Below are 25,654 nucleotides of genomic sequence, written 5' to 3'. Positions count from 1 at the left end.
TATGCAAGCTAGCTCCACAGGAGAAAATCAGCATTGCTGTAATAACTTCTAGACATCTTGCTACCTCATAAAACTCAACTCCAAGGAGGTGACTGAATTTTTCCACACATCTTCCAGGGTGCATCAGATGTGGAAAAAATGAAATTCAGATTTCCAACATTCCAGATAAGTGCTTTGAAGTTAGTTTCGTGAAAAATCCTGGCATGTTTTTGTGAGGCTGAATGGGTAAAATTCTGATCAGGTCTTGCAGGAAAAGGCACAAGTCCTCCTTGGCTTCCATGCTGTTAGAAGTGAGCTGTTTCTTCCATCTTTCTGTAGTAAAGCTCTCCATCTTCTGTGTCATCTTTAAAGGATTTCTCTGGCTCTTCTGGCCAAATTAATCTTTCTTGAGGGAGGACGATGAGAGATGTTTAGAGTATTCTTGAGTCTGTCTTATCCAAACTTATCCTTTCCATGTGTGGACAACAAAAGCTGGCTTTTTTACTTCTTACTAATAACCCTTATTAAAAAAAAATAACTCCATTGCTTTCAATAATGATTTATCTTAAAGAAAAAATGTGGTCTAAGTCAATTGAAAAAAATCCTTAATTGAGGATACTTTTCCTTTCCTGGAATTTAGTTAACCTGCTGAGTATAAATAACTTAAAAAAAAAAAAAAAAAAACTTGCCAAAGCATTAATTGGAGGACGTTTTGGATGTATCTCCAGTCCAGAACTCAAGAGCATGTCTAAGGTATCTGACAGTATTAAAAAGCTGCTAATACTGCAGATCTCACAGGCAGCATATACAGCCCTTGATATTTTCATTCCTTGGTGTTGTTGCCCAGACATGTTGCAGTATCTTCCTGGATTGGCCCAGCAGACCAACAGCACTTGGCTGCAGTCATGGGCTATACCATTATGTGTTGTGTCTGCTATGGCAGATGGACTTCAATACCATATTCATACTTGTGTCCAGATTAATCATTTTCTCATGATGACAGGATTTTGTTTCCTTGCTTTGTAACTTTTGTAGTAGAAAATTTTTCACTGCTCTAAAAGGTCCATAAATTCTCCATGTATTCTTCTGTGTCAAGGCTAAGGGTGGTCTGCTGAACAAACAGTTATACCTATGTGTAGTGGATGATTTCATAACCAGATTTACCATTTTCACTGTTAGACTTGCTAGATAAGTTATGAGAGAAAAAGTGTGAAAAGAGGTAGGAAGAATGATAAAGGTACAGGTTGCCCTCTTAGTACCTGGCTATGAGCAAAGCATACTGTGACCAAACCAGGCAAGTGGATCTGCATAGACAATAGCGACTAATAGAAAAAGTTCTGAGATTTTCAGTTACAAGATCTTCTCTTCCCTTTGTGACACTTAAGGAAGAAATAATCTCTGCTATCCCTTTAGTCACCAGTTCTGCTTCTTGGTGACTGGAGGTTGCATATTTCCTCCTCAAGCCTTCTTACTTCCTGCCTCTTCTCCTGAAAAAGTAAATACCATTGCTTAGGAGCAGCAGTTTTCTTCTCTCGCATGCTCTGGTGATAGGAACCCCACAAAGGTCATAAGAAATCACATTATTTCCCTTGCTCCCTTGTAGAGATGCGCAGTGAGCACACACATTCATTTTCTTCATTTGTACCATCTGTAAAGTGAGAATGGTGCTACCTACCTTGTGAAATCTTTCCACACGTATAATACTCCCTTTATTTTCGTGAATGCTGAATGTACTTAAAGGAAAAAGGTAGGAGGTGGAAAAACAGAATGTGAGTGGATGAAACCTGAAGGAGCTGCATATCAACAGAGTGGCTGCACAGCATGCTGGCCCAGAGCTGCCTCCCCTTGGCTATGATGGAAAGACAGCCCCAATGGGGAGGAACTGCTCTGTGCTTCTCTTCTTCTATTTATAGTCAGGTAACTGAACTGCAATGATGCTGAAAGAAGTCGCTGCTGCTATGACTGTTTCAGTTTCAAATGCAGCAAGACAGTGCTGATAGCAGTATGATTCACCTACAAAAAATTAAATGCATTTAAAGTGTCATGAATGTTTTCCTGTCTTTTCCTGGGGCCATATGCTTCCTCTGCACTAAGGCACTGAAAACTGTCCTACGCCTTCCTACAGAAACTGTATGGAGGCTGCGATGACCTGCCACTGCTGTGGGCTTGTGCTTGTTCATTCATTAGTACAGATATTAGCACTCTGCTTTTCTTTCTTTATTCTGTCTCCACACAGATACATAAAACTAATAATATTAATAATTTTATGGGGCATGGTCCAAAGTCCTGGAATTTACTGGAGATTTTCCTTTGTTTCCAAAGGACGTTGGATCATGCCCATGTATTGTTCTAGAGCTATGTGGGAAATAGAATTGCATTAGAAACTCCCTAGAATTTTGCTGGTAAATTGTGTCTTGTCTTTTAGATCTTGATGTCACATCCATTTGTATTAATTATACTCATGGAAGAAGAACATGGGCATCAAAGGGATAAGAGGTATGTTTCAGTGCCAGACTGCCAGTGAATGCTAGGCCAACTTGGTAAAAATCTGGCTTCAAAGGAGTTAATGGAAGTTTTGTCTCTTACTTCATGTGAGTCCCCCTCAGCACTGTGCAATTCCTACCAAGGTGACAATGGAAACTAAAAACAGAAGGAAAAAATTAACAAAATAACTTCAGTTGGTCAAAGATCTTACAGGATATTAGATAAAGCTTGTATTACCATAAACAGAACAGGAGGTAAAAAGATTAAAGTAAAATATAGTATCTTTATTTAAGGAGCAATTATTATCAATCTACCATCCATGCAGCACCGAGCTTTACATCAGTGATCTCAATCGGTTCTTATTCTGGTGAGCTTACCATTTTTTATCATTCATTAATCACAAACATGTTGTTCTGACTTATTCTGTGCAGGAATGCAATTGTAGATGGGCAGGAGGGAAAATTCTGTTCAGAAATTCAGCATTTCCCCCTTTCTTTCCTCCCAAATATTCTGTATGTGATAACAAAAGTCTAATGGTCTCAGTGATACATCTCAATGATGAAGCTATTGGCTGCAGATGATCCTGTGCTGCAATTTAACAAACCACTGTTCTGTAAATATTTTTAAGTGCTTGTACAACTAACATAGTTATTTTCTTACCTGTAAATTGGTGGGCAAATTCTCATTCAAGAGCAAATGTAGTTCCATGGCCTAGTTCTATGAGTTTCTGGGTAGTCAGACTCTCAGTAAAGCTCTGGGGGAAATAAAGTACCTTTTAAAAATATTTTTTTCTAGTAATGTATGTAGGTCATACATTATGGAAGTGGAACAAAATGTTAAGAGCTAGAAGTACTTATTTTGTCCTAAGCTTGAATAGATGTTCCTTTTTTTGTCCTCCATGAAATATCTCTAATATCACCATTGTGTCCTGACAGATCTGAAAAGATCTGATTGTCCTGCTGTTGTGGTAGTTCAGTCTTATTAAGCAGATTTCCAAATACTGATCATTGACATGAAACACTGCCAGGAAAGCATAGCTCCTACAAACTGTGCCAAGATTTATGCAGCCAAAGTGTAGTCTTGTGGGATAGCTCACACCAGAATTTCTGCTCCATCTGCAGTATAGTACTCCCATTTTGCTTAGTTTATAAAACAATGTAAATCACAAGACAGAAGGTAATCAGGCTGTTGCTGTTAATAGGAATGCAAAGTTTGGCCACAGTTATTTCAAATAATTACTGTTTCAGAGTTATTGACAGAGTAAAGTTACAGGACATGTGAATTGAGCTGTTAATTGCAGCTTTAGCAATCCATAAATTCATTTCTTTTGAAACAGGAACTTTTAGACCTTACCTGACACAATGTGGCAAATATAAATATATTAAAATAATAACAATAAAGAACTGCAAATGCAAAATACAGTAAATGTAGCTGATTCTTTAGCAAATATCCAGATAGTTTTGCTGTTGTAATGAGACCTAGAAATTACATTTAAGAGTCTCTGGACTTTTGAAGTACCTGAATATAGCCATTGTCGAGAATAGTTCTGCAGTAAGGCAAATTTGAGCTTGGTTGTCTTCACAGCCACCAAGAAATCTTGTCATGTAGGGACACTTACTACAGAGCAGGTGACATTCCTTTTGTCACTTTGAATCGCTCTTTCTTAAAGTAAGAACATGACAGTCCAGAACTCTTAGCCATTTGCAGCTAATGATGTTGACTTACCTTGTCTTTACAAGCACACGCTGGTCAAACCTTAAGGCAAAAGCAGTTCTCCCTGATCTGTTTGTTTTGAGGTGGTTTGTTGTTTTTTTGTTTTGTTTTGTCTGTAAGGAGAATTTGTTTTCTGTGCCTAATAAGCAGTGTCTCTACATTGGTTTTGGAAACCTTCCTCCCAGCTGTCCTTTTGTAGGGTGTGTTTTAGTAGAGTTTCAAGAGTACTAAATCCATCTCTTTGAAATGGATTTCTCCTCAGGTCTGACTTTCAGCTTTCCTGCTGTTTCTTTGCTGAGTGGATGTCTGGCTAGGGAGAGGTACATAAATGAATTATAAAGCTGTACAAAACATCTGGAGGAGGAGGATTCTTATCTGTCTTTTCTCAGTGTAAAAACAATGGGAGCACTGAAAGAAATTTGAGAGGCAAAGATATAACGCATGGAAAGAAATCTAAACCAGTTTCTAATCAGTGAAAGTTTTTGTTGAAAGAGTAAAGCTGCAAAAGAGATACAAACCCGTGTATCTCAGGAGACATTTAACTATCAGTGAATTCAGTTCAGTAGGCTATATACATTTTGTCCAACTTATCAGTTATGAAGCATTTCTTGCTTTGCTCTGAAGTGACAAGGGCCTGCAATTAGAGATAGCAGCTGGAACCAAATGGGCCATTGTTCTGTTCATTTGAAGATTCAGATCCTGTTCTTAAATTACCACAAGAACAAACCATCCACTGAACCAGAAGCTGTGTTTCAAATTATGAACTTCTCTACCCTGAGAATAAAACTGTTAAAATGACTTTTGGCACATTATTGACACAGACTGTTTGCCTGGAGAAGCTGTGGTGCCCCATCCCTTGTAGCACTCAAAGCCAGGTAGGATGGGGCGCTGGGCAGCCTGAGCTGATGGGGGTGGAGGTTGGGGCTAGGTGGGCTTTGGGGTCCCTTCCAGCCCAAACCATTCTGTGATTGATGCTCTGTATGCTAAAGCCTTATAAAGCAAAGTATGCTGTTTCAGGAGTAGTTTGCCTTGGAAGCACCCAGAAAGGAAGTTAATGCAGAAAAAAATTGATGTGTTGCTCAGATATTTTACAGTGTTACTTGGAAATAAAAATAAGACAAAACCAGGTGGGTTTTTTTGTTTGTTTGTTTGTTTTAAGAAATTGTCATGGTTCAGGTATTGGATCTGAGAAAATGATAGTTTAATTCTGTCCTGTTCCTTTGCCACTTTGGGCAGGCGCTTTGGCTCTCAGCTCGCCATCCTTAAGTGGAGAAGGTAGTACTCCTTTTCTCTCTCATATTGTCTGGCTTATCAATTTTGATTGTGAACTCTTGTAAGATGGAGCTCTTTTCTCTAAGTAATGCCTAGCATTACAGAGCTGAATTTGGGAACTACAGGGCTAGATGGTATTATAATGTAAATAATTAATATTTCTTTTCCTCATGGGAGGAAGCAACTGAATTCAGTAGAATTAGTCAAAATGCATTTGTTCCACTGTCGCTAAGATCAATGCCTGACCTGGTACATTGCTGAGCCTTAGAGCTAGCTGACAGACTTCAATGCTTTTCCCTCCATAAGGCTGTACCTCAATGCTGCCAAAGAGCAATAAAACTTAGATAATAAAGGAAACAGAAAAGCAACTCGTTCTAGCATGCTGCACCCTTCTAACCACTCCTTGCTACAACCTTTTATTCTCCCCCTTCATCACACAACTGACATCCCATTTTATTGATCTTGCAGTGTTGCACTGAGAGCATGCCCAGTGCAAGCTCAGGCTAAAGTGGCTGTACCTACATTGTTTGTCTGCCTGTGGGTGTTTATTTGGTAATAAAATACATCTTCATTTGGTTTTAACTAGGTACAAATGCAAATCAGCTAATTTGATATAAATTCTTTTTGTTCTGAAATAGGACTAAATCTGCATTATATATCTATATCTCTACAGATGCTGTGTATCACAGCAGGTCCAAGCATTGGTGTTTCTTACAGGATTACACTAAGTGGGGAGAGGAAGCAGTATTTCTGGGCTGTAGTGACTTCTTTCAAGTTTGTTTGAGATTCCTTTTCAGCACAGAGTGCTGGAGGCCCTGAGGAGCTGTTGTGCCCACGTAACCAGGATCATTGGTAACCTCAAGTCTCATCAAGTGCCTGGGATGGTCTTAGCAGTGGGTGTTCAGGCCCAGCTGTACATACCTGGCTCAGCAACCTAATTCTTACAGTGCCAGAGCCTTAGAGGAACATCTAACAGAGTGCTGATGGATGTGTTATGATCTGTCCAGTATGTCAAGTCTCATCCTGGCCGCATACAGAAGGAGATTAGTATAAGCCTCTGCTGGTTGAAGTTAATATCACTGAAGCATTAGTCACAACTCTTTTTTTTTTTTTTTTCTTAATGATTCAAATATCCAGTCTTCTTCCAACAGATTTTTTTTTAATTTTTTTTTATTTATTTTTTTTTGCTTATGGGCTCCAGAATTTTATTAGATGTTGTTTGGAAAAAATAGATATATATTACTTTAGAATGTATTCCTAGGTTTATTAAAAGTCTCCATTCTCTGAGTTTGGCAAAGCAGAAAATTTTGATGTGTCACCTTCACAATATTCATTATCAATTTCTGTTATGAACCATTTTGTCATCTTTTTAAAGTGATCTATACTAGGATTCCGAGTGCTTCTGCACCTATTTTTATATGCCTCATCTGAGCCTCTGTCTCCTTTTATGGTAGCATAATGGCATATATTTTTAATTTGGTTGACTCAAACAGCATTTTTTGCATTTTGCTTGCTATTCGTTATTGTGCTCCACATGCAATCTCGCATATTTACATTTTTGTGTTTAAATTACATCTGCCAGGAGGCACAAGTCTTCCCTGAGCGCTCCAACTGCAATAGCCATTTGGGCAGACATCCAACTGGATAGATTGGTCTGAGATATCCAGTTGAACCAATTCCTTATTTGGATTTGGAATCCAAATCAGCTACTTTTTAAACCAAAATAAAGCTGTGCACCAGCCCTTGTGATGCACGGTCTGTGGACTCTGTGGACCAAAAGCAGCTGTGTGGCACGTAGGCCCCCAAACAGAAATTTTACTCATCCTGATTTGTCCAGCCAAGAGGAATGGCTGTATGATGAGTCACTGGAAGGAGGGAGTATTGCACTGTAAGTTTGTCTATCACTTGCAAAGAAATCTGAATATTGTGTGTATAATGTATCTGGCTTGCACAAGAAATCTTCTTCTATTAAAGTGAGCCAGCATAGTTTAATATTTTAAGAACATGACAGGGAAGCCTACATTTATTTCCAATTATCCTAATGACTTATTTTTCAATGAGGCATTGCTTTCTTTTCAAGAACATTGACTTTTCCCTCTCTAAAATTGGATAAATGTTGAAGATTGCAGTTTTGTAATGAATGAGGAAACTTCCAGATGCAGTGTCAGACAGGAAAGAACAGTATCAATATCACAGCTCACAAATGCTAGCTGACTTGAAAATTGGGGGATTTTGAACGGTTAACATCTTGCATGTGTGCTTCCTCAGCGTAAGTCTTTAAATGATATCATTGAGTTGTGTTGGTTTCATAAATTGTATGTCCTTATTTGCATAATAGCCCAACAACTTCATCAGCCAAGCTCCTGTGTGTAAGAAATCTAATGCATTTTGTTAGCAGCTCAAATAGTTCTTAGATCTGTGGATTATGGCACATAGCATTTCAGGTCTGAGTCTTTGTGAGCTTCCAGGAATATATTAGCTGACTGATAGTTACCAGAATTTTGTTTTAAAACTTTTAAAGTTTTATTTTAAATTCATTTATTTATTACTTATATTATTATAATCTTGCTTTAGCTTCAGATTGGACTTGATCCCAAGTGGTCCGTTCCAACCACTCTGATTCTGTGATTTTGTGATATATATTATGTTACTATAGTATATTAAGTTATATATGTTATGTAACATATACTATTTGTATTATTATATTTCTTATTTAAGTCTATTTGAAATGGATTTATTTAAATTCAGTAAGTGAAGGAGATGAAGGAGGTGATAATTAATGCAGTCTGTGAAATAGTTCTGCAGTGAAATGTAGCATGGAGGGGCTGATTGTTAGGCATTAATGGGAGAAAATTCCTCATCCGTAGGTAGTTGTACTAATTAGTGTTTCTCTCTGAATATCCACAGCTACTAAAAGCCTGACAGCTCGTCTTAGACCTCATGAGGAAACAACAAAATTAACGGCAAGAGATATGGCATCCATAGAGCTCTGTACTTAGTGATGTTTAGATGTAGAGAGGAATGGATGAATCATGAGAGGTGGAGGTGTAATGGTGTTCAGTTATTACTGTATGCTTACATTAAAAATGTCTTCAGCTGATCAGAGCAAAAACTCTCTGTATCTATATTATGGTCACCTACTTATACACTTTATTCATCTGCCGTCATAGGATGGCTGGGTTGAAAAGGACCTCAAAGAGTCATAGAATAGCTTGAGTTGGAAGGGATTTCTAAAGGCCATCTAGTCCAACTCCCCTGCACTGAACAAGAACACCTACAGCAGACCAGTGTGCTTAGAGCCCCTCCAGCTTGACCTTGGATGTTCCCAAGGACTGGGCATCCACCACCTCTCTGAGCAATCAGGTTCAGTGACTCACCACCCTTATTATGAAAAACTTCTTCCTTATATTCAGTCTAAAAAGTTCTTTACTATGAAAGTGGTGAGGTGCTGGAACAGGCTGCCCAGAGAGGTTGTGGATGCCCCATCCCTAGAGGTGTTCAAGGTCAGATTGGATGGGGCCCTGAGCAGCCTGGTCTAGTATTAAAAGGGGAGGTTGGTGGCCCTGTATATGGCAGGGAGGTTGGAGATTTGTGATCCTTGAGGTCCATTCCAACCCTGGCCATTCTGTGATTCTGTAAAAAAAAAAAAAAAAAAAAAAAAAAAAAAAAAATATGACTTACAACCTCTGATTCCCTATCTGGAATGGGAATCTGCTCTAAAGAGAGCAGGTAGCCCACTTTGTCAAGGCAAGGAGCATTATTAGAGAAAATGACTTGTGAAGTCTTGATGTAGTTCTGATTACTGTACTAGCTCCAACTCTGATCTAATAAAAGTACAACACTTTATAATACATACCACTTAGATCTGAAACAGCAAGTGTTTTTAAGTCGGAAGGATAATATGAAGGAAGAAATACATATATAGCTTCCTATGATTGCACATGAGAAAATTTGAACTGAGGTGGTTTTCTTCAGGGAGAGAACTTCTGTGGGGGAAATATTAATATCTTCCTGTATGGAGAAGCAAACAAACATCATCTCCAGTGGCACTCCTTATTGCATAGAATGGACACTGTGTACTTGTGATCTGGGTTGTTCATTCCATCAAGTGATGACATCTGACATTCCTTAGATTAAGCAGTGGGTAATGGAGGACCTAAACAAAGTTATCAGCTGTCCCCTAACCATGCCCAACAGTCTTCTCTGGGAGACTACGAGAATGATGTCATTGACTTCGTTACATGATTAACTGCTTGTTGTGATGGCTATGTTATTTTTCATGTAGGTCTGCATGGTAAAACAGGATGTAATTTATTTATTTATTTATTTATTTACCTCTGATTTGATTTCATCCGTAATTGCCCCAGATTAAGTTCTGTGTTCCCATGGAGTTTAATCCACCTGTCTTTTCTAAACCGCTTGATACGGTCGGTCACTGTTACAATGCACGCTGAATGCTAATGCATATGTTGTGCTTCTTATCCCAGACTGAATGACAGCTTCCAGGAGGGAGAAGCATATGAAAAGTTTTCAAGTGCTGTATGAACCCAGCTATTTTCTTACACTGTAAATGAAATCAAAGGAAACGTTTGACAAAACTTAAGAATTTGGGTTTTTTAAGTTATTGTAATTTTAACTATGTTAATGGTAACAATCGTTAGGAAATGTTACATAGGAATTGTAGTTTTAGCTTATGATCTCTATTAACTGCATGTTGAAATGCAGCTGTGCAGTTCTTTGAGTATGAGAGGGTGAGTTACTGTTGTATAAAAAGGGGCTAGTTAGATGTTTTGCCTTGTGTAGTACTGTAATATCTAAGCACATCCCACAAACATCCAGTGAGTGTCTGAATTAGAAGGAGACCTGATGATTAAGGTATAAATAAATGCAAGTTCTGTGCTCTGCAATTAGGAGGAAAGAATCAAGATGTCAAGGGAAGCAGGAAGATAGTCAAGAAAAGTTGATTGATGGGGCAAAGGTAAATGACCACTTAACGAGAGAACAGGTGAGTAGGAAGGGGGATTTAAAACAAACAAAAAAATGTGTTCTGTCTTTTTATGTATGTTTCTGAGTTGCAAGAGAGCTTACCTCTGAGTATGGAGCCTGGGGAACCTGCAGTTACCCAGGGTGCCATGGTGGTGAGTATGGCCCTGAAGCTGAGCTCCTGATTCAGTGTGCAGTCAGAGCTGTCCTGTGGCACAGAATAATGGTAATTATAAGCACTGCAGGAGCCTGCTGCTGTCAGAACTGAAGTCTGATCGTTTGGTATCTGTTATTAAATGTTTACCTACTTAGAAATTCCACACTGCATGACATTAAAGTAAGGTGTAAAGTTGTTTTTCATTTGGTTTCCTTTCACTGTTTAATCAAAGTTTCTGAGCTCAGGCTGCTTGGTTATGTGCTGTTCTCTGGAAAGCTGCTAGTAGTTGTATTTGTTGTTTGTACAGTAGCAGCCTGTTCCTTTCAGACTCATTCAAGCAATGAGCAAACAGCTGAGTGTTTCACACCAACTTACACTTTGGCTGATTTTTGTTAAGCTTAACAAGTCTGATGAGCTATCTATGGGAGTAACTGCTGCTGCATAGCGTCTGAATACATGAAAGAACACAAGTGTTACAGCACAGAATTCCCAGCCTTTTGGGATCATATCTCTGATTTCAGATGTAACAGCTCAAAAGTGATAAAGTGCACATGCAAGGTCTTCCTCTACCAGGGAGAAACTTGTGTGTGAAAAAACTTCGGTCAAAAAAACAATTTGGAGAAGAGAGAGAGGCACAGTTCTGCCCTGGGCTTTCTATTACCATTATTATTTTGGCACTGACTTCAACAGAGCCTGAATTTTGCTTAGAGAATGGAAGGGACTGAGCAACAGGAGTAATGGCCTTTATGCCAATTCCAATGGGCTTTACCCATATTGCTGACACCTTCACAATAAGAAAGAAACCATAAATCAAATTCATACTGGAATAATGATATGTGACTAAAACATTAATAATGGAACAATAGATGTATTTAATTCATATGGAAAAGAGTACAGAATAGTACTGCTGATATTTCATAAGGACAATGATGAATTTTTTATCAGGGAGCAGTCTGGTTTGCAGACTTTTCAGTTCTCACACAGAGAAGTTATGGACTTCTTCAAAACTTTCCATGTCAGTGCAACACACTCTTACATTTTTAATATCATCCTGTTTAAGGGCACCATCCCATTCCTTATCTTTATTTTTCCTTCTCTTGAAATAGATGCATTTCCTCCATGTGAGATCTGACTATTGTAGATGATCCCAGTATTAATGTTGGTTTGGTATTATGGCAGTGTACTGATGCTGGTATTTACCAAGTGAGAATTCCAGAATAAAAAGCTTAGATTGCCTTCTGGGATGAAGAGGGTGTTCAAACCTTGTACAGGTCTTTAGGGGTTCTCAAAATTCCTCTTTGAAGGTCATGCTGGAGTTCAAGAAGCCCTCAGATTATTCACCACATGATCCCCTGTGAAGAAATAGTTGCAGCTGACAGGGACACGAATACAATGCCGATGCTTCATTGTAAACCAAGCTTTGGGCTGAGTGTGTCAGCTGGTCCCAAAGTGCATGGTATGCTTTCATTTTTCACCTTAAAAAATGAATTTGGGATGTTCTGCTGATTTATTTAAGGTGCTTTATTTATTTCATGTGTTTGCCACATTTGTATTCTTCAGTGATAATTTCACTTTTCCCTTTTATTCTTTTCTCTACCTCCATCAATTTACAGTTCAGTTCGTAACCTATTGTCCTGTGTTTATTCACATAGTATACTCACTGCATTTTTCTCTTAAATAATAAGAATTTGGATTTTTTAGTATATGGAGCAAAGTCCTCTCAGCCTGCAGGGAAACTTTTCAGGAGAGTCCTGAGAATCAGTTTACTGTAGCAACTGCAAAGCCATCTGTCTTTATCCATCCTGAGACTGCCTAAACATCTGAAAGGCATTAAAGTCTGAAAATATTAAAGGCTCTTTTTTCACAAAGGGTACTGTTTTTTTTGCCAGTACATTGCATATGATTTTGGCTTCTTGATTTTATTTCAGGGAGTAAAAAAATTTCTGTATCCATGCTCCTATAGCAGTTTCTATATGTACTTCTTATATACTCCTATATATGTATAATTGCTATAGGAGTGTGTGTGTATGTATAGAACTGTAAATAGCTATGGACTCATAAAAAACACTATTTATTCATGTCGTTCCTGGGATTTTCAGTACAGTGGGATCTATGTCTGCTACAAAGACTCCTTCTGAGGTTGCACATTTGGAAGAATTTCTTCTCAGAAGGAACAGTGAGGCAGTGGCACAGGCTGATCATGGAGGTGGTGGAGGCACTGACCCTGAAGGTATTCAAGAACTGTGGATGTGGCACTGAGGGACATGGTCAGTGGGCAGTATTGGTGGGGATGGGATGGCAGTTGATCTTTTGCAACTTTAATGATTCTATGAGTCTGATAATCATGACTGAATTCCATATAATTCACTAAAAACCTGTAGGATTCAGGTGAATCAAGGCTGCTTTGCTGATTAATGTGCTCTTGTTATTTTCAGTTATACCCAGAGAATGGTCTATTTAAAGATGTGAGATTTATATTTAAATATGTTTATAATCAGAATGGAAAAACATGGCTCCTTTTAGAACTTCCTTGACCTTTCCAACATTTCCCATTTGCCCTTAGATTTGTTTTTTAATGTTTTATGGTGAAAATTGTTTTAAAGCATTTCCTCATATCTCTTAACGAAGCAGAGTGCTTGCTTTAGCAGACTGTAACTTTGTCAGCAGGTGTTAATTTTAATTTCATTCACTTTATTTGGTTTGGAGCATGTTACCCTTCAATCATTGTTGCAGTAATGCTATTTATCTCAGCACAAAGAGGACACAAAAGTCTCACGCAAAGAGACATTGCCATTTGTAAACCTACAGAAAATGTGTAAATACCATCGTGTGTTACAAAAAGAAGTAAAATATTTGCATTTGATGTAAAAGCCATAGAATGCTTCTGGTTCCAATAATTAACCAGATTCATGGAATTATTTCTGCCAGCTAATGTAATGGCAACTGCTACTTAAATTAATTGCATCCAGATTAGCAGTAGCGTTTAGAAAACGGAGTTTTATTCTTTGATTAAAAGTGAACATTTTTCAACTGAAACTGTCCTAGAATAATGAGATAGCATTGAAAGTCTCCATTCTCAGCAGTCATTCCTCTCTGAATCTTTCATAAACCTAGTGTTTATAAACAGACAGAAAAATCTGCAGATATTGATTAGGTCGCATATTTTTATGTCTGGCAAATTTATTTCAGCATTCCAATTTTTCTTATAACTACAGGTAGTTTCAGTAGGAGCTCTGCATGTAAATCTCCTTTGCATAAGTGCATGGATTTTATTTTTTGTATCATTTGAGATTCCATTTGTTTGTTGTGACACTTATTACTCACTCACCAAGTCAAAGTTATTCATATTAACATGATTAAAAAGATCTTATTTTATTTGGGTATAATGGTTTCAAGTTGGCAAATAAAGGGTTAGTTGTTATTTAAATCTTTAGGAAAACCTTGTATAGTCAAATCATGTATGCTTGAGTTTGTTCTGAGCAAACTGTTTGTCCTCTATAGATCTCCAACTGTGTCTGGCAGTCCAGATAAAATCTATTTCCATTTCTTGAAATACACTTTGTTATTTTAATTCTGTTATAATGTTACTGTTAATGAAACACAAGTGAAAGAATATGATCTGTGTGCAGTAGGAGTTCAAGAAAACTTAAAAGTGGACTGAGCTCAAGATACTGAAGTACTAAGCAGTTTTATCTTTAAAAAAATCCAGCTTGCTGGGGGTGTACTGGCATCTGATTACTTCATCCAACTGTTTACATTACCCATGTCATCTTAAAACTATTGAAAGAAGTTAACTAAGCCGTTTACAATTGGAAAATCCAAAAGCTGGTGGAAACTTCTCAAACGCATCAGAAAAAAATGGAAAATCAATTTTGTCAAACTATTTTTTTTTTTTATTGAATAGATTACAGTGTTATAATAAACTTCTGTAGCTTTTTATAGGCTACTAAAGAATAAGCACCCTGACGTAGAAGTGCAATCACAGCAGGAAGATTGTGACATCCTCTTTCTGGCAGACAGCAAGAGCAACTAACCAGCAAGAGACACTGACCATGACTGGAAAGTTCAAGGAATTCATTGAAAAGCTTATTACAAAAGAACCCTAACTAGTTATGCGCTCTCTCATATCTATGTAAATACATAAGTTTACATCTATGTAAACGCATAGGTTTACAACTGGTAGCTTAACTCAGCTGACGGCTCAAATGTTGATACTGGGTTTGGACAAGCCAATGGGCAGCCAACCCGTGGCCAGGCAGGGCCCACAGGTACAGCCGTTGGCCCTCTAGGCCCCAACGGCTCTCCAATAACTGGAGAAGGAACAACAGAGGGATGAGGGCTGCCATCACCCCTCACAGCTCTGCAGACCCTGCCCATCCCACCCAGTGCCCTTGGTCGGACATCACAGCTACGGAGATGGTGAGCAGGGCTAGGGTTCCCAATAACTGTGTGCTTTCTTTGAGTTTCTGTTGGTAGACCTGACACAGTCTGGGTAGTCTGTTTCACCTCAATCTTTACTGTGCTAAAATATGCTCGTGATCCACTGGCCATGCATTAGTCCATTAAGATACAGTAACTGTTTTACGTGTATGAATCTTAAAGGTGGGGTTGGATGTACAGCCTCATCTTTATTCTGCTTCCCAACACACTATTTTACTAGCACTTACGCTTATATTTTGATGTGCATGGGCTCTAAGGTATCTATCTATAACATGGGTTGAGAGTAACAAATCCTATGTTTCCCTACGTTAACATCCACAACTGTTCCCACACTACTTGATTTCTGTTGGTGCCTGTGGGTCTCAAGTGTGAATTTCACTTTAAGGACACAGTGCAGAAATGGTCATTATTGCAGATTTCATTTAATTGATTTTCTTACTGTTAGGACAAAGGATACCAACCACAGATGGATGGGCGAAACAGAATGCTGAAAGAACAATTAGTGTCTCATCTACGTTTTGATGCAGAGAGGTCAGAGGTGCTGCTTATGGCAAAAGGCAGATGTATCATGTGTGGGCTGGCTGGCATCAGGAGAAAGGACAGCAGTGAACTGGTGAGAATGGACATGCTTGCAACAACATTAATATTGAATTACTGTTTACAGAACCAATTTTGTTTTCTGATGAACTTTGGGGTATATTGAGGTGTTTTGTAAGGTAGAAAAAAGTAAAATCTCTTGAATTCAGTCATGACTTGCTACCCTCTCTCTCTTCAAAGCAGACTTAGCAGATAGCTTCCCCTTACTGAATTACTCCTACCAAATATGCTGCTACATAAGTCATCGTTAAAATACCTTCTCACAGCAGTAAACTGTAGCTGTCAAATCTGAAGCAGAGGCATTGCATGATGACTCATTTTATCCTAGACCTTTTTTTTATACAGTCCATAGTGTTTACTCAAGTCATTCCTGTAATGTAGCAAAGTTTTTTGCACCAGGGTGAAGTCAATATGCAAACAGAAGTCAGTCTTCTATGTTTTATATATGTTAACCTATTACTCCATCTATAATGCCAGTAAATTAATCTAATTTCCATGATTAATGGCAATCTGTTCACTGAGCATTTGGCACAAGTATCCTGCAAAACTATGGTTCCTTGTTCTAAATTTAGAATCTGTTTTTTCTTTTTCTGAAGGTTGTAACTATTTCAGGCTTAGTTTGATGGGAAAAGAAGTACTAATGTTTCACTATACTCTGTATGAAAATACTAGATATTAATTTTAGTGCTTTGCACATCGTTATTTTTAAGCAATTTATCTGGATTCTTTTTTAAAAGTAGTTTTCATGCACATAATATGTTGTATATTTTAAGTAAGAAATATTCTTTAATGAAAGCTGAGTTAGGGTATCCTTTAACTTTTGAAAACATTTTGCATAGTTTTTAGATAAATTTATTCTTCAATGTTTTTTTGGGAGTGTAACACATGACCACTTACTCAATAGTTATACATTATGTTCTTTGTTCCCAGCCATCTCCAGTAGAGAAGTACTCCATTCTTAACACGGCAGTTTATAGAGCAAGAACAGAAACTAAGCACAAAGCAGAAATAAATGAAGAAGGTGGTGTGTGTTCTAGTGAAGTGTATGTAAACTCAAATTTCTTTCTTTATGATAAGTTTTTGCTCTCTGCTAGTTAAAATATGAAACAGCGATGGACCGACTTATGTGACTGCTTCCCTGTGAGTTCTGTGAAGCCTGGATTAACACTCTGGCATAACCATTATAATTTTGACTGATTGTAATAGAGACCTATCTTGTTTATGCCCATGAAAATCTGGAGAAGTGCAGGCAATCATTATAAAAGAAATAGAGATTAGTTGCATTGTATTTTTTGATTCTAGCAAAATGGGGAAGTTATAAGAACTATTCTTATATACTGTATTACTTTCACCTGTCTATGTAAAAGTACACAAGGATGAATATACTTTGGATTTAATGGTAGCATCCATAAATATTGGATTCTGGATGTTTGGGGCTGCAGCTCTGCTGTATACGAGTCAGGCTCTCACAGAGAGCAGGTTTATTGTTTCTTCCCTTTCTGAGTCTCCCAGTGCTGTCCTTCTCAACAGCTACACAGAGCAGAAAGCTCTAGAAGCCTGTAATCCCCTGACCTCTGGCATGGGTCATCTTTTGGTTTCCTTTTCTTTTTTGTTCAGGTGGTGAGAAAGGAAAGTAGTTTTCCCATGTTGAAGAGGCAAGAATGCCTTCTTACGTGCAAACCTCCATTCCTGAGTTCTGTGGGTTGGATTAAAGCCACAGTCGGGTTGTTTTTATCCTTGAGGTAATTTTATGCATTGGTTTCTTCACAGTGGATTTTGAACAGATTGATCGCTTGCCTCTAAACTCTGATGGGAGATGTCAAGGTCTGGAGAACATCTTTAATTTTGATGTCACCCTCACTGTGTATTCTATAACAATAAACTTCTAAATTTGTACAAAGGACAGCCGCACTTCAATCATATATGCATACTATGATACAAGTAATAGTTTAGTTGATTTTTCTATTTTACCATATGACTGGATCTTCAGGGTTTTTTCCCCTTACATTTGCTTGTTTATAGACTTTCAAAAAAACATAAGGATGAAAGAGAAAAATCTGTTTGTCAGCCCTTGGGAGGGTCTGACAATGGGGCAATGGAGCCGAAGAGGAGCATTGCAAAAGTGGCATCCACAACCTCAGAGGACAATAGTGGTACATCACCTTCTTCAACTCTATATGGTAAAGTACCTAAAATGACAGAAACATGCAATAGTAATAAATATGACTTTCTTTCCTTATCATTATAAATATGTAAAAACAATCTTGCAAATGCTGGCATCTTTAAAAAAAATAATTTAAAAATGGGATACTGAAGACTGAACACGCTTTACCTCAGTATGCCAACCGCAAAGTGCATGAGTATGTATTACTGTGTTTTTAAACAATTACAGTTATCCACGCTTTTTTTCATCCAGATTAATCTATTCCAAGCTTCTTCAAATGAGAAACCCATGTAATGGGTCTTGAGTAGGTTTTTTCCCCTGAATATGGCTGTTTCTCCTTTCTTCCTGTGATCACACTGGGTTTTCTTGAGCTATGAAGTGAGATCAACTCTCTAAAACGCAAATAACTCTCTAAACCAAATAAGCCAAAACCCTTCTCATCTAGCACATGACAAAAGTGAATGTGATCCTCTCACCTCATGGAATACAGCGAAAATAAGCATTACACTTCTTATCCAACCATACTGAAGTACCTGATGCCGATTTATGATATTTTGTATATTTTTTATTGTGTTTTCAACAAAAATAGTATCTTGTGTGTGTATGTCTCTGTAAAAATAATATTAAGACCGTCGTGTATTTTGAGTGGTAGTAGAAGTTATAGAAATGTAAATTTGTTGCAAGCATAACTTGAATTAAATAATTATTGTGCATAGTGATCTGCTTTCAATGACATAATATTTTCCTTTTTAATGTGTTGTTTGCAGATAGAAGCACTGAAATACAGAAGTCTTCTTTGGAACCAAGTTGCCTTAAAAAGGCTTGTGAGCAGCCAAATGTTGAATGTTCTCTGAAGAAGCCTATAAGAGCAGAAGTTTATTCATATGATGAAACAGGTATGCAAGTTGTAGCCCCATGGGGATGACTGTGCTCATAGTTGTGTGTCCATTTCTGTCAGATTTCCATTGATATAATAAAGAATATATGCAACTGCTACTCCCTTTCCTATCCTTCTGCCCTTAGAGTGAAATTACGTGTGCAGGGGAAAGTCTGACATCATCATCTTCCATATTCACCACATTTTTCATACCTGATTTTGTACAGTAAGTTGTTTCTGTACAGTACTTTAATACTTAAAGTTATTTATAATTGATATTTAGCTACATTTTAAAAATTATTTTAAATAAAAGATTCTCAAAGAGTAGTAGGTGTGTTTTCCTCCTTAACTTCCAAGGTCATCGTGGAGAAAAATAGATTTTGAACATTACTTCTCTGTTAATAATCTTTGTTGCTGATTCTGAAAACTGGGAGGGAGGGACTGGTACCACAATTGGATTCTTTTTTTTTCTTCTTTTTTTTTTTGCTAACTTTTTTCTCTTTAGACTTGACTAAAATCTTTGGGCAGTAAGTCAGATTTTTTTTTATTTTTTTTTTTTTTGTGAGTACTTGGAATTTTGCTGTGTAAAATACACCAAATATTAGTGTAAAATCACTGGAAAATGAAATTACTTTGAAGTCAATTGAACTGCCATTCTTCAATTATAGCAAAATGCATTTGGAATATATAACAACTTGTTATTTTTTTGTGAGAGACACTTTCTGAGACGTGTTTTCAGCATCTTTCACCTTATTTTGAACGTCATTACTCTGATGCTCCATACTTATTATATGCATTGAATCAAAAGGCTTTATATTTAAGGGAAAAAGAAATTACTATTTTTCTTTGCTTTTCTTGATGTACCAGAGCCAACAGATGATGACATTATAATGCACATTTTGAGGCTTCGTGGCAAACTTGGCTGGCAAACAAAGTTACCACCCTGTGAGCATTTAGCTAGAGAGGCTGATGTGGCCAGGCTTCAGAAGTTCGCACTTACGGTGATTTTTGCTTTCCCTTCTCCACATCCTATGGAACTGCACATTCCAGAAATGACATTGGCTGTATATCTAAAAGACTTATCTCCTGGAAGTTTTTCCCCTCTGAAAACAATACATTTTGCCTTAGAACCTTACATCCTCTGGATGCATGATGGTTATGGGAACTTAGCACTTAGCCAGTGCTTCCCATGGCTCAGATCTCTTAGCATTAAGTAGAACTGTGGCCATGTGCCTGTCCTGATCAGGCACACCAAGCATCAGGCCTATGAGTGAGACTGGGCCTTTTGCTCTTCCTGTGGCCAAACAGGCACCTCCTGTGTTCTTTTATTTGGTGCATTCAAAGACAAACACATATGCTGTATTTATAGATGGAGAAAGATAACATGAAGTAATAAAATTACAGAAAAGTTTCATCAAAATTGGATTTAAAAACTTGCAGTATGCTAATAGGATCCCAGGAGACTGTTTTCTCAACAAGAAAAAGTAATATCTAGCTTGCAGTTGGAAGAACAGAGAAATAATTATTATGAGTATAAATAATGGAATTCAAAAAGTGATGATAATAGAATAGCTTTCTGGTCAATTCTGTGTTGTTTATTATTAAAGAATCGAGTACTTTTTCTTCTCGTGGTATAATCTAGAGATGTACAGCTTGTCATCATGAAAAAATAAATTATGTATATACTTACAAATAATTTTATCTTTTGACAGAGACCTTTACTGCCAAGAGATAGTGGTGAATATATATATTGTTTTCAAAAATACAAAAACAATCTTCGAGTTCCCTATAACCCATACAATTTACAGGCTATCTCTACAAATACAGCTATGCACAGCAAAGAATATTGGACTGTTACAGCATCATTCGTGTCTAAGGTAGTGTATTATACAAAAATAAACTGGAGATTTCCATAGAAAGAACATTTTGCTTTTCATTTATTATGAAATCCCAGTTATGTTGCCTTCTTCATTGAATAGCTTGCCAGTCCCTGCTAAAGATGAGCCTTCTGCTGGCTTTGGGCTTAACATTGCTCATCCTTTTACTCATTTTTCTGTTATTCTTTGTGTTGTGAATAGACAACTTCTCTGTGACTTTCTGATTGGTTTTTCTTTAGTTTTGTCAACATTTCCATAAGTAACCAACTAACCATAACCACCAAAACAAAGAAACAAAATACTGAAGTATATTCTCTGCACAGAATGAGCTTTCATGGTTGGTGTAAACCTATATAAGCCTTCAGAGAACCTGGCTCTAAGCTGCCCTCTCTGTTGCATTGGCATTGATGATTTCTTGGTGACTATATTGGATAATCTCAGTCACGTAGCTGAAAGTGAAGTAAAATACTTTATATGTGTATTCATTTTGTTTGCCATGTTAATTTTCAGTCAGATCAGAGAGCTAATTCATCTCACCAGGCGTGCAGACTACTGATATGCGTCAAAGAAACACTAAAAATAATATCCTTTAAGAATATGATCACCACATTGCATGAGGTTTCATCAGTTCTTAAATGTTTTTGTAAAGAGGCAAACTGGATTTCCTTCTCAGTTTTCAATCCCTTGTTCTCCTAAGCATCAGTGAAGTTTAGAACAAGTATGACACCAACCTTGCATGGAAGAAGTGATAATTGCATAATTTGCATAATGTACATAATTGGATTGTTGCTGGCTGCTAAAGTTAAACTTTTAGATGATACATTATTTGAATGTCAGACAATTACAGGCACAGCTTAGAAACAGATGCAATTACTTGAGTCAAAATGGGGGAGATGTATTTGCTACCAGTGGAGGTACTGAGCTTTTATAGAACTGGATTGGAAGAGGGGCGTAAATGTTGGCAACCTGTCTGGGAAAACAAGGCTGCAAACTTCTTTCTTTGCTTTCGGGATGCCTGCTGTAGTACGTAAATTTGAAATATGATGTTGATTTAAATGCAAAGCTATTTGTTCCAAAGTCTTGTAATAAAAGATCTATTGCGTGCTTTGGCTAAACCAGAGAATGATTCATTCTAAACAATTATTTAGCACTTAGTACCCAATTTTCCCTTTCTTATGCTCCTATAATGAAGATATATACTCCATAATGATGATAATGAAAATTCCTATATAAGGGCATCTGTCTATTGCCAATTTACTGCATTTGTGCCAGCCAGACACTAGTCCATAACTGGAAAAGGAAATAAACTAGTTTATGATTTTGAAATTTTATATCCCTTCATACGGGAGTGAACATTCTCTCTGGAGAATGAAAATCTGATTGCTTAGCATGTTATTACTTTAAGATGCTGTTTTCCTACCTGAAAGATGTGGGAAACGTTAACAAAAGTTTTCTGGGGAGTTTGCTGACAAATGGGAGCATGTTGAGCATCCTTCAGGTGAATACAGCTGCTCATGCTATATTGGAAATATTTCCAAAAGGCTTTTATACTCTTTTCATCTTATTCAGTATTGTTTATGTTGCCACTGGTCATCATTACTTCTGTCCTGTGTATTTGATAATGAAGATTCAGAAAACACTGAATTATTTAAACAAGCAGCTGTGTAACATTTCTTTTTCCTTTTTTCTCTTTCCATCCTAGTTTCATGTAAACCAGAAATTAGGAGAAATGGAGGCCACACCAGTACCACAATGGCTGCGTGAAAGACATCTGTATTACAGGTTACTCAACTTGAATTTATTTTCCAATTTCAGGTAAGAGAATAAGAAAAGAATAATTGAAGTTAACCAGTTACATTAATAACGTTACTTATTTCTGTATGATAAAATGCCAGCTTAATAGTGTGTTAAATCCTGCATTGGCATTTTCAATAATTTGAAGAGTATTCAAAATAGAGAATGAGCCAAAAATTCTCTTGCTTTTTGTTATTTTTTGTTTTTTTCCTTACTTACTTAACGCAGGAAAAAGTAAGAACATCTCTGGTACTTTCTATATGTGTGCTAAATTTTAAGAGGCATAATAATTCTTTCATTCCCTACCTTTCACATTACATAGAATGTATGAGATAGCAGATACTATTCACCTTGTATATAGAATGTATTTGAGCAGAGCATATAGTGTAAAATAGAAGAAAACATTTACTTGTAAAGTTTTCACATTCCTTTGATCAGCTGTTTTGGAAACCAGTGAAAACATGGTAATTGAAGTTTATCTTCCTGCAGAAACTTGTATTAAAAATCCACTTCTTAAGTGTTTGTTTCAATATTATTCCCTTTTAATGGCAGATACTAGTTTCTGATTTATTTTTGGCTTTCATCTAAGCAAGATTACTGAAAGTTATTCAGTTTTGGTTCTTTGACCGTGTGTCTCGTGTGGAATTTGCACACGCAAGTTTTTGCATGTGCATCAGTCACTGCAATGAAAGCATCATGTATCTCACTCCTTTTTTGAAAATGTATTTTAGTTTTGTCAGAACACGTTTCACATTTAAAAACCGACCAAATAATCACAATCTTATTTCATTATATATATCATTAACTGGAGAATTAAGGATGGCACAATAAGAATGTTTGGAAGACTGATAAGATTTAAAAGCTGTCCACCCATGGAAGCTGGAACCATAGTGAGCAGGTTGTATCAGGCACAGTTAGCTTAAATATTCTGCCTCATCACTGGCAATGGCAGAACGATGTTTATGGTGTAGAAAATTACCTCTGCAGTTATGTATTTTCGTATGGCACATTAGTACTTGGGTTAATACAAGCTAACACTTATGTCTACTTAGTGTACTTTGCCTTTTGCAGAAACAATAGGCTTTAGCTACACATTTCATGTCTCCATCAAGATATTTGGAGAGGTGAGGAGGCAATGTTTAGAAGGCAGAAAATGGCTGCCTACGTTTGCATCTGTCTTCCAACAGTGTTAAGTGCTGTTAATGAGCTGTTGTGGCAGCAGTTGTGACGGTCTGCAAACTTTGCATGCATAAATAACTATTTCCGTTGCTTCTAGAATGAAGAAATTCCTTCTGCACTGGAAAATCAATGCTGGAAGAAGCAAGGCGAACAGGAGCAAATCAGTCTGAATGCAGGTGGCTGTACATGTGAAAAGAATTAAAGAATCCTCTGATGCACACTTTATCAATGTATATCTTCTTTTCCTTAAATGCTTGATGAAGCAAAAAATCCACAACGTTATAAACATGCTAGAATACCTGCTGATAACAGCATCAAAGACTTGCTCTAGTATTTTTTTTAAACTTTTATGCTGTGAAGGAGCCTGGAATTTTAATCTGGAGAAAAATGAGCTTTAAAGTGATGTTTGTCTAGTGTCTTGTAGGATTCTGAGCTGTGATTTTCAGCAATAGAAAATAATAATTACTGCGTTGTTCTTTAGTAAAATGAGAGTGGATGCACCAAATCTATGCTAAATATGGGGTGAATGATGGAATTCTGTCCATATATTAAGTGAGTAAACAAAACCCTGTCACACTACACCTTTTCTCTTTAAGACTTCCATTACCGGTGTATAAATGATACTTGTGTTTGCTGACAAAAAAGACATTATTTATTCTTCACATGAGATTTTTTTTTTCCCCTTTTCATGAAAATGTATCCTCTAGTTAGAATTATTCTCATAACTTTTTAGTTAGTCCTTGTCTTATGAGGAGACTTTTTCTGGAGCTTATATCAATATGATAAACTTTGTGCTAAGTGCATATGGATTCGATCTTTCACTCATATCCCAAGCAGGGACCTGGAAAGGGCTGATGTCCTTTCTCTTCCACTAGAACCACAAAGTGAGAAAGATATAGACCATCAAGTAATACTTTGTCAAAATGTAAAGTTATTGAGATGGGAAAGGTACCAAAATAAATAGGGGATATAAAAGCGTAATACCCAAGAGCGGCTATTTATGGAATGAATCAATAAAAACAATATATGATGAGTTGTCTTCTGAAAAAAAACATCATGTTTTCTCTTTCCTTTGCGTTAGTCAGACTTGTTTGTTAATTCATACATTAATACTGATACGTAGTACTTTCCCGAAAAGCAGAATATTCATAAGTGGGAGTTCATCAACATTCAACTAGTGCACTTTAAGTGATTTAACTGTGGAATAGTCCTAGTATGTTTTGTCAAAATCAACTTTGTCCAATTCAAAGCAGATATCTTCTGAAATATCCTGAGATCATACAACCTTAAGCAGTGACCTGTAGGTAGCCCAGAAAGTGGTCAAAGCTCTCCAAACTTCAGCATTTGATTAAATTTGAGTTAGATGTTCCCATAAATATAAAGATGGTGAAAGACAGTGCAGTCCCTACAGACCCCATGAATCTGTTGTGTTGAATTTTTGGTTTTGTTTGCATTCCTAGGTATAGTACTGCTTATATGAAGGCATTTATTGGTCCTTCACACAGGTAGCCTTGAGCAGAAGACTTTTTCAAAAGGAAATCGCTGTGCGACTTCTATCTTGGCTACTCAGCTTGGTTATACACTGGGTTGTTCCCCTTCAAGGGTTCTGTTGGTTTAGATCCCTATACGTTAAGAAAAGCAATTTAGAAGTCATTCGGCTGATTTGTTCTGATTCTTAGTATTTCTTAAATGTGGTGTCAAGGCAGAGCTCTTTGAAGACCGCTCATGCAATAAGTAACTTTGGTTATGCTATTCAGTACATCAGTCATTAAAAGCTGAGTTTCAAAGGAGTACGGTGAAACACAAACCTGCTTGAACCAGACATTCGCTGTTGGCTCTCCTTTCTGATTCCTACAGAAAACTGTAAACACTACTTCACACATTAAAAAAAAAAAAAAAAAAGTCTGTTTTGACCATATAATGGCTTTATTATCAAAAATAAGAAGTTTTGAATGTAGACCACTCACATAGGAATTCTGCCCATTACAGTACTCCTTTTTTTGGGGCATATTCACCCACAGACCTTGAGTGTAAGATCTTATTCTCAGGAGCATTTTCTGGAGACACCCTCCCTTGGAATACCTCAATGCCTTCAACCAAAGGCACAGAAATCTGTGCTGCACAGCATCATCTCACAG

At 37.1% G+C, this 25,654-nt stretch overlaps 1 protein-coding gene across 1 annotated transcript in view; it reads left to right on the top strand.

Moving 5' to 3' along the window:
* Positions 1-25,654, top strand: part of DNAH14 (dynein axonemal heavy chain 14) — a 27,535-nt gene extending 1,881 nt beyond the window's left edge. Inside the window, exons 3-12 of the mRNA XM_085219150.1 lie at positions 8,356-12,044; positions 12,688-12,818; positions 15,474-15,641; positions 16,556-16,668; positions 17,648-17,805; positions 18,557-18,685; positions 19,534-19,667; positions 20,379-20,543; positions 22,246-22,358; positions 23,614-25,654. Coding sequence (XP_085075276.1) covers positions 11,933-12,044; positions 12,688-12,818; positions 15,474-15,641; positions 16,556-16,668; positions 17,648-17,805; positions 18,557-18,685; positions 19,534-19,667; positions 20,379-20,543; positions 22,246-22,358; positions 23,614-23,686 — 1,296 coding nt within the window. The 5' untranslated portion in view covers positions 8,356-11,932 and the 3' untranslated portion in view covers positions 23,687-25,654. The remainder of the gene's footprint in view (positions 1-8,355; positions 12,045-12,687; positions 12,819-15,473; positions 15,642-16,555; positions 16,669-17,647; positions 17,806-18,556; positions 18,686-19,533; positions 19,668-20,378; positions 20,544-22,245; positions 22,359-23,613) is intronic.

This window comes from Meleagris gallopavo, chromosome 2 (genome assembly GCF_905368555.1).
Source record: "Meleagris gallopavo chromosome 2, MGAL_WU_HG_1.1, whole genome shotgun sequence".
Taxonomy (NCBI): domain Eukaryota; kingdom Metazoa; phylum Chordata; class Aves; order Galliformes; family Phasianidae; genus Meleagris; species Meleagris gallopavo.
Note: the sequence above shows the minus strand (reverse complement) of the source record. Positions and strands in the feature narration are given on the sequence as shown.